The 13135-nt window shown below is 37.8% G+C and overlaps 1 protein-coding gene across 6 annotated transcripts in view; it reads right to left on the bottom strand.

The window, feature by feature from the left end:
* DST (dystonin) overlaps window positions 1-13135 on the bottom strand; it is a 319817-nt gene that overhangs the window by 148667 nt on the left and 158015 nt on the right. For 4 of the 6 annotated variants that reach the window (XM_059835839.1, XM_059835841.1, XM_059835842.1 and 1 more), the window contains 7 exons: window positions 5182-5294; window positions 4940-5046; window positions 4284-4403; window positions 3857-3952; window positions 3650-3777; window positions 649-742; window positions 148-302 (listed from right to left, as the gene is read on the bottom strand). In XM_059835839.1, the coding sequence (XP_059691822.1) occupies window positions 148-302; window positions 649-742; window positions 3650-3777; window positions 3857-3952; window positions 4284-4403; window positions 4940-5046; window positions 5182-5294 (813 nt within the window). Of the gene's footprint in view, window positions 1-147; window positions 303-648; window positions 743-870; window positions 1038-3649; window positions 3778-3856; window positions 3953-4283; window positions 4404-4939; window positions 5047-5181; window positions 5295-13135 lie in introns of those variants that run through there. The other 2 variants (XM_059835844.1, XM_009808108.2) reach the window with 1 other exon arrangement.

The following is a 13135-nucleotide window of genomic DNA, read 5'->3' as shown; positions in this document are numbered from 1 at the left end:
ATCCACTAGAATACCTGATAATCTCTATCTGAGTGCCCAGTGACATTGAGAAGTTTATCCACAGACAGAAAGATTTGAAAATGTTGTCCGTAATGAGTATCCATATTTGGGACATTTATTTATTCATATAACTACACTGTAAAGTACCTTTGCACAAGCTGGTCTGCCTGATAGTATTTTCCATCAATAAGAATTTGGGCATCAATCACTTGCTGGCGGAGAAGGTTCTCAGATTCAAGAAGATACCCAGCTATCTCTGCTTCATGTTGGAACTGGAGCCCTGACTCTAATCGCTTGGTGTCCTAAATAAATAAGAGAAAGCCATTAAGCCCTACAGCTAAACCAAAGAGAAATGAGCTGTAAGAAATCCTAATTTTTTTCTAAAAACTTCTTCTGATCTTGAAACAATTGTAAAGCAAGCATTTTATCTAACTACCGGCAAACAAAATTTGACAGAACTCACTCTAGACAATTTTTGGTATTTTATTTAAGAAATGCTAACTTAAAAATAACAGAACAACGAAAATAAAAGTAGCAGCTATTAAGTATGCACTCAAAAATTCTAAAGATTTTTTTTTTTTTTTTTTTAAGTAGCCATACCACTGCAAGTTCATGAACACAGACAAGTAAAATCTCTGACTGACTTACAGACTGCAGAGCATTCCGGGCAAGTATTAGTTTGTCCTCACAGCTCCGGCTGTCCCGCTGAATTCTGTTTGCAATCTGCTGCAGCATTTCCAACCTAGATAATGCCAGAGCATTTCCGAAAAATAAATATTAATGTTATTTACATTTGCTAGACATGTTGCATGACTTAAAAAACAAACAAACAGCATCTAACACAAAGCACAAATTCAGATGCCAAGTTACCTGTTTCCTTCTAAGGTGCCATTACCAAAGCTTATACAAGATTTAATCAGCGTGGGACCACAATTAACAGAAAGGAAATTCTCGTTAGAGTCAACACTGGTTCGAGCACTAGTACTGTTGCTAAACAGTGAATCACTGCTGTGATAGCTGTAACTACTGCTATTCATTTTCACAGCCAGAGCACGGTCCTTCTGGCTGTTTACATTTGCTGAAAAATTAAAAGATGAAACTCCTACAAAATGTACAGCTTCTAGGGATGAAATTTCACTACGGGCTTTTGAAACGCCTAGCTCTCCTCCTTTAAATAGGCTTCAGTATGCATATTCAAAACCCAGCAATTAATATTCTGCCAGCTCTTCAAAGGATTTTACCTGGGGCTATGTATGCTACCTTGCTTTTGGCTTCCCTACCTTGCATTAAAGCTCTGCAAGTACAGACTAGGCAGCAACATTAGGGCGTCTCTAGGAAGTAGACGCGCCAAATACTTTATTTAAGTGTCACTAAATGTCTATAAGCCAAATAAGAACTTAAAGAATTCTTTGCAGTGTTTCTCAGACTCTTCAATGAGAAGTTTCAAAAAGGAGTTAAGTGAGAACTCCATGCTCCGCAGTATGGTACAAAACACCTCCAGGCTGGGCTGACTCCTTGTCCTTCAGATGGAACTGCACAATAAAACTGGGGGAATATCATGATTAATCAGCTCATAACAATTTAATCTGAGACACCTGTACACCATCCAACCCACCACCATTACTCCACTGTCCAAGTACACATTTACTAACTGCCCTGTCCCACTAATCTGTCCTCCTGCAAATTTCCCTTCAACTTCTTCCACATTCAGCGCTAACTGCTTCTTGCTGTTTTGACCACAAAACAAGTCAGAAAAATCTGATCACTGCCCTTAAGTTTACACTTTAACTTACAATTTGGGTTAGGGGTCATTTTTTCAGTATTTTACCCCCTGCTTTTAGAACCTCTTGAAAACCACACCCACACCATAAGCTGGCTGTGTTTATGCAGAAGAGTACAGCAAAGGCATAGACACACCCCTGTGGTAATTCCAAACTCTGCTAGTTTTGCAAACTAGAGCTCAGTTTGGCACTCTCCGCATTGACATCACATTAATTCTGATCTCATACCCCAATCTGGCCACACGTTGTCTATCTGTGTTGATATTTCAGATGTATTCACCAGACTTGCAGGCAAAGTTTTAGAACTTGCCAAATTTCAGTATTAGCTGACGTCACATTTTTGCCACAACTAAAACCCACCCCAGGAGCTGTATCAACACCTCATATTAGTGAGATGCACTAGTAACCAACACAACAAACATGGATAAAGTTCTTGTGTCCAGATCAACCGACAATTTTAACTTGATCACTAAGCCAGAATCACTTAATCAACTTTTCTCTCTCATTTTACAGTGACCACCACCAGACAATCTGTCACTTTAAGTGTGTTTTCCAATCCTGAAATATGGGAAGGAGTTTATGTTTATTTGTATTTACCTGTGCTCAGTCAATCTGAATAAAAATGAAATAAACTAATGTCATTGATACACCTTCTCAACAAAGACAATCCAGCTTTCTGCAAGTATGACTAGAACTTCTTTTGGCGAAGGCAGGCACTAACTTTGCTTTTGGCAGGTCAGGACAGATCAACCAACACCATCTAGCAGGCTGTATTTCTTCTAGTGCTTTCCAGTGTTCTGCTCTGCATGGTGGGGACAACTTTCTATTCCTCTATAGGAACTTCTTTTGCAGCAGGATGCTGTGAATCAGCACCTCCCATTGAATCTGCCATTTCAGTCACGCTCTTGCTTTTGTAAGCATGACACATATTTAATTAACTCTGACTGTCTTTAGGATTTTCTCTTGCTAAAATCTGTCTTTCTGAGAACTTAGTACACAATGGTCTGGATTCTTCACACCTAATTTCAGGTACTAAACCAGAGAGAACGATCACTCTACTGTCACCAGAAAATCAGTACCAGGATTCTCCACAAAGTGATTCAGATCATAGGTGTCTCCTTTGGATGCTTAAAGTTAAGCAGAATGAATCCAGACCCAGGTGTCTATACCTACCTGCAGGCAGAAGCCCAAAGAATCATTTATCTTAGAGTTAAATAAAAGGAGGTTTTTTTAATTAATGAATAGATAGCACCTGTGTCTGCCACAGAATTCAAAAAAGGTACCATTAAAAAGCAGAAATGCTCTAAGACTGAATCAAGATTTTAAACATGCTCAGTATGTTATTAGTAATGTACAAAACAGTGTCACACATTCTACTACGATGGAAGACTACTATGCATTTTGCACGTCTAAATGCTTTGTGTGCTCTTGAGTACAACCAACTTTTAAAACAACCTCAGAACAAGACGTTAGCCCACAATGCTGTGCACCAAGCGAAATATACATTTCATGTAAAGGATAAGGATGTTGCTTATATGAAATCAAGTCCAAATGAGACAGCGAAGTGATATGAACCTAGCCCTGACTAACTGTACAAAGAAGGTGGTTGTATTTGTGTTTTAAGTGCTTTGATGATCTGAGGCACAGATACTATTCATCATGACCTTCTGAGACCACCAAAGTTACTTCCATCTGGACCTGGTTCTACGAAGTACAAAAAAACCCTCAGGCCTTGAACAAAGGCAGGATTACTTGATCTAGAAAAATAATGTGGGTGTTATCATGGAAGATGACATTTACAATTTTCAATATGGGTTAAAACAACAGAAAATATATTGACCAAGCCTGTCAGACATTCACTAGCATACCTCTCCACTTCAGGCCGAAGGGTCTTCTCTCTTTCCAGCATGGCAATAATAAGCTTTCCCCATTCTTTTTCTATATCATTTGGATGATAGCCTTGAGGAAGTTTGATGCGTCCAAATTCTATCCAGACCTTAACAATTCATATATATTTGTTATTTTAAGCCACAAAAAGGGAACTTCTATACATTTCGATGCATGTTAAAACTTACCTCTAGCAGTTTATATAGACGTTTAATTTTTGATTTATCTGTCTCCTTTGGTGGAATTTCTTTTTCTTTAAACTGTAAATATTGATTATAAAGTGCCTACAGAAACATAAAAACCATCATCAACTTTTACTTACAGTGAATATAAACTTACTCTCTAAACCCTCTCCTAATATTCTTCATAACCTTATGTTCCTATACTGTTCTACTTGAGTTTTACAAAAAACAATCAGTGACAAAGTAAAGATTTGCTTTTGATTTTTCGTACGTTAGTAATGCATTTATTGTACTTTGAAAAGGTCAAGGAGTAGTACTGTTCTACAGTTGATTTGATTGTATAAATCAACAAGCACTTCATGTGTTCAAGCATGCTTAGAGTCATTAAGATAAACTGTCATTCTAACAAGGAGTTTAAGACACCACACCTCACCTTCAATTCCACAGGATTGTTGGGAAATGTTCTGTCAGACATTATCGTGACATGGTGTCTGATCCACTGCATGAGGTAGTTCACCATATTCTGATATTCAACCCATTTGACTTCAACATCCTACCAAAGCACAACACAGATTACAGATCAGAAGAAAATCATGAGAGCGCTCATTTTTGCTTTATCTTTGAACTCTGAGGTCTTCACACACATAAAAAAGAGATTTCTAAACCCTGCAATTCTGAAACAATATTTACTTGCTCATTACAGTTCACTTAAAGCTTCCAAATATATGATTTCACTCTTCAATTTCCGTCCCAAGTAATTTCGCTGAAAACACAAAATTTTCTAGCTTATTAAACATCATATTGATAAGAATCATAGAGGCACAATTTATAGATCCATGACTGAAAAGTAAGAACTTTAACTCTATCTTTCTCCAACTTCAGGTATATTGTTTTTAGTTAAGCTCTTTGCACAAATACTTTCATGTCCAGAACATGAAATAGCTGCTAAGCCTCTAAAATCTCAACCTAGAAAATCAATGAGAAGTGTGACAGCAGTCCTACGGAAGATCCAGCTAGCATTCTGGAGCTGAAATCAAGAATTGTATTGATGAAGCTCACACACTGCACAAGTATTTTCCTCCTACTTACATTTGCACCGATGCCTTCACCACCTTCTGGTACTTTGGGAAATGCATCATAAAGTGATGACACATAAGTTATTACTGACTTCTCATCAGGTGAGGAAACATCAACATCTAAAACAGCAAGACAGAACAGAGCTTTATCACGTAGTTGTAAGAATACCCACAAATATGCTACAACCTGCAGGCAGATTAGATTTTATTTTAATGCTAGGGTTTTTGCAACAAAGCCCTTTGCAACTATCTTACCTTCAGGATCCAGAAGCCTGGCAACACCAAGTTTTTCTGCTACAAAAAAAGCATGTTCTAAATTTGCAAGGTTGCTTTGAACAGCAACGGTATTCATGTCTATCAGGTCCGGCCTGTCAAATAAGAACAGTAACACTTGATTACAACTCTTCACCGGTTTTAAATCACTGCTGTACTAGTAAATCAAACCAAGAGCATGGATAGATACAGCAACTGAGTTTTCGTTAAAAAAGGATTTCATTAAAATCATGTGAACAAGCTGAGGTCAGTGCTAAGTGATCAACGCAAGCAGCAGGCAACTGCAACACTGTCAATTCTTCTTTATCTACCAGCTAAAGTTTCCAGCCATCCCTTATATATCTCTCTCTATTTTCTTATGCATATTTATTCATGTGCATTGCCACAGTATTATCGTGCCTTGTCCTTTCCACTGCCCTCGAGGAGGTTTAACTCACTTTTCTCTTAGGACTCATTTACGTGAGGAAGTTCATTTCTACTGCCTTTACGAGTTTTTAGTCATTCTGCATCAAGCTCTTCAGTGCACATCAGAACCCGTACAGAAACACGTTCAGTCACAAAAACATCACTTTATCCTGGAAGACAAGTGTTCTTACTGGGCTTTGAAGTCTTTTTCAAACTGCGTCGAAGCCCTGCTTTCAGATAAACATTGCTGTCAGTTGTCTTGTAGAAAAGCCTCAGCCCCATGTACTTACACCTTCACACCTTCATCCTGCTAAACTCCATTGCCAGCCATGACACTCTTGTTTTAATGGAATACTTGTCTTAAGCCCATCTTACCTATAAAGATTTTTAAGGCCCATAAGTATTATCCTGTACCAACACCACTACTTTAATGTTTTAAATTAATGTGAAACTTCAAAATTAATATTCTCATTTAGGTTTGCTATGTGGTGTTTGGCTTTTAGATCTTGCTATTCTCAGGGCAGAGTGCCCTTTTCAGCACCGGGAATCCGCTTAGCCATAAAAACTAAAAGGAAGAAGGGATTTTCAAAGATGCTGAGCAAAAACTCATCCCACTGAAGCCAACTGGAGTTACAAGGGTCTGATAACTTTGCTACTGAAATCCTACACTACTGAAAACCAGACCTACACTGAAAAAACCCTAAAACAACCCCCCAAAAGAAAAAAATATGACATATAAGCTTTAGTGAAAAATTCAGTCCTTAAATTTTGTCATTTTTCTTTTTAGAGAAACTATTTTCTTAGTTTTACCTAGCAGAGAGAAGTAAAACTGTTAAATATCACATTGTTCAAAACAAATGATAACATTTCATTTGGCAACACCCCAAAATCCCTTGATCACAAAATGGTATTAACTGTGGGAAACTTCATACAAGCTTGTCTTTGAATTAACTACAAGGGCACTGTAAATAAAAATGTATTTCCTTCCAGCCATTTAGAATCACTGGTTTCCTTGTGCTCTTTAGAAGACAAGTCTATAAGACAGATAATACTGCACCTATTATTTCTTGAAAGAACATTTAATTAATAATAAAACTTAAACAGTGTAAAAAGAAACATAATCCTCCTAAACCAGCGGGACTTTCCACTTCCAATATGCTTAGTGGGAGCATGATCAAGCTCATGCCATTCTTCTCTGAATTTCAGTGCAATGAAAACAATGCAATGAAACCAATATCATCTGTTGCTCTTAGCAGCACAGAAAATCCATGAAAAATAAAAGACAATACTAGAAAAGGAAACAAAGCACTCCAGTCTCCTATTTCAGCCACAATAACGGAGACGGTATGAATAATACAGATTGCTTTCACAGCACAGTTTTGACAAGAGGAGCAGGTTTCTGTAAGTGTACACTGTTGGTTTGGTTATTTTTTTTCACCTGCCTTCCTTACATTTGTTTCAGACTTGATAAAAATGGCCCAAGAATCACTTAAGCTGCCTGTTCGATTGCCAACTCTCAGAACAAGAAAGGACAAGTTGTTGTAAAAGCCTTGACTATTCCCAGAAAACAAGCTGCAAGCTGCAGAGACATTGACACGATAATCTCCTTAGAATAAAGCTTTCATTTAGATGAAGAGGTGGTGAAGTTTTTCTCAACACGATACAGGTAAAAATCAATAAAAAACAACTGCTGTTGGATAATACATCACTTTGTATCAGTGCTGTGGCTTCACTCCCCTGCTGAAGATCCCACTCTGTGAGATGCCTCCCCAGCTTTTAAACATACTTTCTCATCCCTGCAACTCCTACCAGCACAGGGTTATTCCAGTTCCCCTTTAAAAAGAAGGAAAATTTGCAATGCATGCTGCTGTTTTCAGTCAATTATACACTTAACACATAACATACCAACCTAGATTAACTGGTCTATATTTATCTAATGTCTTGATCTACCAGAAAATACTACAGAAGACAGTTTGTCTTTGTCTTGATAGTGCTTGCCTTTGGTTTTCTGAAGCAGTCAGAAGGCTCAACAGCTGACTGAGAACAAGCCCACTGATGGCTTATAAAAGAACAAAAGACAGGTATTATGACTTGAATGCAAAAGCATCTGGTACCGGCCATGGGAAGTGCACACTGCTTGGGGCCTCCACCCTCCACAGGTCACCCTTTCCCTTTCCCAAGTAGTAGAGGAATACATTGCAAAGCCACAGGAAAAGGAGTTTACCTCCCAGAGCTCAGTAAAAGACTTCTTTTAACCCCATAAAAATGCATCCAAAAAACATGGTTCAGGAAATCACTAACTGCCACATTGTTCCTTTTGTTTAAGAGTGTTTTCTCATGATTTTAAATAGAAATAAAAGTGTTTTTTATCTGCTGTAAGCTTGCAGACATACCTGTCCACTAACTGGGCACATAGGAATTTGCATTTGAGCATGCACACACAAATTTCAGGGCTGTGATCACAGATCATCATCCTTCTCTGAAGAATCAAGGTAATCTGGTATTACCGAGCACAGACTGTGCACAGTGAGTGTTGTGGGGTTGTAGTATAAAGGCTCACAAATATTTTCCAATATCGTTAGTATTTCATTTTTCCTTCCAATTCTGAAATATTACTAACTGCTTAAATTGCAGTTGTGATGAGTATCCTTCTAATATGTATTTATTTGATTGTCTTAATTGAAGTAAACACTAGATTTAAAAGCATCATCCATCATGGCAAACATTTTCATTTTTAAGGATAAAGATAAACTACATGAGTTTTGTAGAAGCTATTTGTCATGTATTATGAATATATTTTATAATAATTTGCATAGCACTATTAAGTGGTTTTATACATAGTCAAGAACAAATTAAATTAAATGCACTTTAAGTAAAAGACGATGAGTCTACCTTCTGTCATAATATTGTGAGTCATCTTATGGCAGATTTTCAGTGGGCTGGGCCCTCGCCATCAAAAACACATACACAAACATCCCAAACACCAGCCGAGTTGGAACATTCCATGCAAAGGAGATGCTTCTGCTGCAGCTGCACCTAAGTCAAGGGGTTTGGCTTCCGTATTGCCAGTCATTAATCATTTCATTTATAAAAAGATTGGTGCCTGCCATTCGAGATCTTAGTGTAGGTGTTAGAAATTAGACACAATTTGTATCAGTAAAAAAGATGTGATTAATACCACACTTTAATTAGGAAGCTGACAAAATTATGATCAATTCAAGAAAACAAATACCTAGGACCACAAAGAGAAGCAAGTGAACAGTGTCTGCAGAGCAGCATGAAGAAATGAAGGGGTTTATAATGCAAGTTACATGGATCAAATGCAAGCTTTCTACTGTGCAACGAGTCCTTGAAATCAAAGGATTGTGCATAATAAAGTTAGGCACATGTAGATGTTCCCATAGCCAGAACTAGTATCTAGTAAAACAGTTCAAGATCCCAACTAGCAGCTACAATATTTGCCCATTAAAGCAAGAGGTTAGATTTGAAGGGAATTTGATATTTCGAAGTGGAAAAAGATATTTAACTGAACTTTTATTTTCCCAGTCAATGGTGAAGAAACCACATTCTTCTCTTCACTGTTCCCGGCTAACAGCTGCCCAAGTTACAACAATGTTTAACTTTATTAAAACATATATACATCAGAGTAATATTGCACATGAAAATACTGTTAATGGGTTCAGAAGGCTAACTGACAAGCCTGAAGTCATTTATATGAACCATCCAAGCTGTTTAATCTGCATAACTCTCTTTCAGTCAAAACTCTGGATGTTGCCTGAGTAATACCTGATATTAAAAGGATATTTCTTTCTTGACTTATATTGGAGCAGAAATATTAATATAGTGAGTTTCAAGCAGAACTCTCAGAGAAAACATGACTGAAGATAGAGTGAAGTGCACATGTCACTATAGCCCAGTTAGCTTTTCCACTGCTGTAATAAAATGCCTATAAAAATTAAGCAAATTCTTTGCTTCATTGTTCACAGACAATTGAAAAGAACGGGTGCCAGAAAGACACATGCATTTTTCAGGGATGGGAGGACTACTGAAACAAATTAAAGACTGTGCCAGAATATGTAAATTTTTTAAAAAGACAAGAATAGAGAGACTTCTCAAACAGACAGGATTCAACACATATTTCAGAAGGGAGCACAAGAAATATGTTATCATCTACTGTAGAGATTTTGGTTAATAGCAGAAAGATTGCAAAGAAAGGAATCAGAAAATAGGAAATGTCCATGTAGAACAGAAATTTTAGCTCTCTCTCTTCTAAAATATATCTCCTGTTACTTTCTCAGGAACTCTACAAATGAGATGAAGAAGCAAAATCTATTCATTATTTAACCTACTCCGTAGTAACGCCTACCACTTAACCTATCCCTTAACAGAGTTTCAAAAGGGCTAAAAAATATTTACACCAGCTTATATGCAGTCAATCTTTGGGAACTTATTAAAGAATTTGTCTCCATCTCAGGTACAAATCAAAGTCTTGTTCAAAAGAACTTGCCAAAGAGCCTGCTTTGGAAAGACCGAGGCACCAACACAATGAAAATGACTCCTGGGCTTCAACTAACATGTACTGTCCTTGTGAGCCCTTCTATTGATGCCCAGTGTTTACAGATGGAGTGCTCTCTACATTGTCATGACCATGAGATCTAGTTATAGTGTTGCAAGTACCCTTTGCTAATGCATAAGCCTACCACAGTTATTTTCCTTATCTTTTTTCCATCATCACATGGGAGCTTCAATATAAAGGTTGTCGTGTCTTAGGGAAAAAAAGGCCATATAGGACTAGCTGGGTTCAGTAACCTAGTTTCAGAGAACTTGGAAACCCAAGTTTCAGGGAGCACAGTAATTCAGATTTCCTTCCGCATAGTCTGATCACTTACAGAGGAGGAAGAGGAGAGTTTCTGCTGAAAAATGGCAAGCAGGTATGACTTTATGGCATTAAGGAGAAACAGATCTCCTCTATCATCAGAATCAAGGACCACAATACAGACACACAGCACAAGGTTCTGTAAGCAGGTTCACTGGTGTCAAAAACCCCATGCTGAGGAGAGGAGGTACAATGTTGACTCCTGAGTCAACACTATCTTCCACTACACCCTGGGCTACCCCCCTTTCAGAAGCTCTGGCTTACTTACAAAAATGTGGGTTTGTCTCAGAAGGATCTATGGACAACAATCACGCATGAGGTTTTCTAGCTTCACTGAGTTTCTTGCTCTATGTTGGGAAAGAACCCTTCAGTCTCAGACCTCAGTACACAAATGTGAGCACTAATTTCCATGCCAACATCTGCAACTGGCAAAAGTAAGTTCTGAACCAGATGTCCAAATGTCTGAACCAGGTGACCCTTTTTGCCTGAAGCTCCTTGGCACTGGTCCTTGGGCTCACATCTCTGCTAGATGGATAGTTTTGCACACTACTTACAAACATTTGAGTAGAAAAGCTAGAAAATTAAACATGAAAGATACATCATGGACGTAAGTGTGATGGAGTATCTAAACAAAGAAGAACTGGCTGCAGCTGTCCTTCAGAGGAAATAGTCAAAGGACAGGCAGGACTTTTAATCTGTAGTTACAACACTATTAAGTGGAGTCACCCCGAAAAGGAGGTTTGCACAGAATAATATGCAGCCAGGTCTGATCATCAGTAATCAGCCTCGAGCATTCACAGAATACGTAACTGTAGACTGTAACTTCTATGGAGAATAGTTTTGGTTCTTTTTAAGAGATTCACTTGGACGTGACAAGAAAGAGCAGAGAAAGATTTGAGAGCCTCCAGCTTTTATACTTCCCCGAGATCACAAGGTCTCTATTACGTGTATATGACAATGAGGAAAGTAACAAGGGGTGAGATTCAGCTCCAGACACCTAAATTTATGTGTATACATGCAAGTGTCTATAGGTATTTCATTATAGTCGGTGGAAATCTGGCCAAAACATCGAGTGCAACCTATCTAGCAAGCTCTCCAGAATCTAAAAATTACTTTAGAGTGAGCCAAATCCACTGACCATACTGAGTAGAAGTTTAGGTAACTGCAAAGCTGTCATGAAATGCGCTGCCTCACTGAACATGCATGTTTTGAGACTGACACTTGCAGAAAAATAAAGCAACGCTGTACATTTTAAATGCAGAATTGCTTAACTGGCTCTCACAGACTTGATAACAATAATTATTGCAGATTTGCTCAGGACTTTTTGAAGACTTTCTCATTCAATTAATATGAAACAAATTCAAAAAGGCTACCAAAATTTTACCACCGTAATTAAGGAGATGCATGGTATGTCATGTCTGGTACTTTCAGCACTTGACTGGAAGTTTAAAGGTGAAAGCAGGTGAAAAGTACTCCATGGAATCCTTCTATCTTGGCCAACTGATGCAGATTACTTGAAGTTAACATAAATACTTGACTACTTTTCAGAAATATCTGGGGGGCGGGGGAGGGGGGGGGAAGACATGGAAAATATTTCATGTAATCTCAAATGTGAGACTAAAATGACTGTTCAACCATAGATTTTACAATATTATCTTCAACTAATATATGGCATGGTGACACAAAAATTTCCCCAATGCATCAAACCACTGGGTGAAGCTGAGCAGTGTCATCACTGAGGTTAGGCAACACTTCAGAATTCAGGTAAAATGCAAACAATTTTCTAATTGAAAACTATCATTATAGAAAAGTTTTATCCTTACAATTGCGATAAACCAAAAAGCATGCGCTGAATACAGCTCTGCATATTGTTTGTTCAAGTACGTGGCAAATTCTTTTCTCAAGCTCCCCAGCCTCAATGACACACTGTGCTAATGTATTTCACATGATCATTATGACTTGTACACTCTTTTTGGTTTTGTTTTCTCTTGTGTTGGTATGACAGGAATGCCTGTATTATTCATGATTTCATGTGCCTCTATAGATTTCATTCAATGCCTCTCTAAAGATGAACAATCATGCCTTTTTAGTCTCTCAAGACCTGAAAAATTCCTATGTGATCTGGACTCTTCAGCCCTCCTTTGTGTATCTTTTTCATAATTTTTCATATAAATTTTCAGATACAATGAATAATTCTGAAAAAAATATTACAAGTGACAGTGAGCTGGAAATACTGTAACAAGGGCACACTATTCTTGTCTATTCTTCAGACATCCCGACATGTTTTATCAAGACTTCCAATAGAAAAAGAATGTTTCAGGTGCACTAAAAATAAGGGCACTTGAGGGCTTTTTTTCCTAACTTATTATTTTAGCCCCTAACAATATATACAGCTAACTCAGATAATTCCTTCTATCATGCACATCCTTGATTTGACAAGCACCGAGTTTAATAAACCTACTGAAGCCTCCTGTCCCACCTTTGTTAGTACAGCAAAACTTTACCTGTAACTTGCCATACCAATTTATTTAGATAAAGACACAATCGAGGCGTTGTTACATCAAAGACCTATTAGTTAAACGCTGAGTTCAGCTTTAGCCATGCCTAAGGAACCCTAATCACAACTTGGCAGTAAGCTTGCAATGTAGATTTCAA

This window comes from Gavia stellata, chromosome 2 (genome assembly GCF_030936135.1).
Source record: "Gavia stellata isolate bGavSte3 chromosome 2, bGavSte3.hap2, whole genome shotgun sequence".
Classification (NCBI taxonomy): domain Eukaryota; kingdom Metazoa; phylum Chordata; class Aves; order Gaviiformes; family Gaviidae; genus Gavia; species Gavia stellata.
The sequence above is the reverse complement of the archived record's forward strand: the minus strand, read 5'-3'. Positions and strand labels throughout refer to the sequence as shown.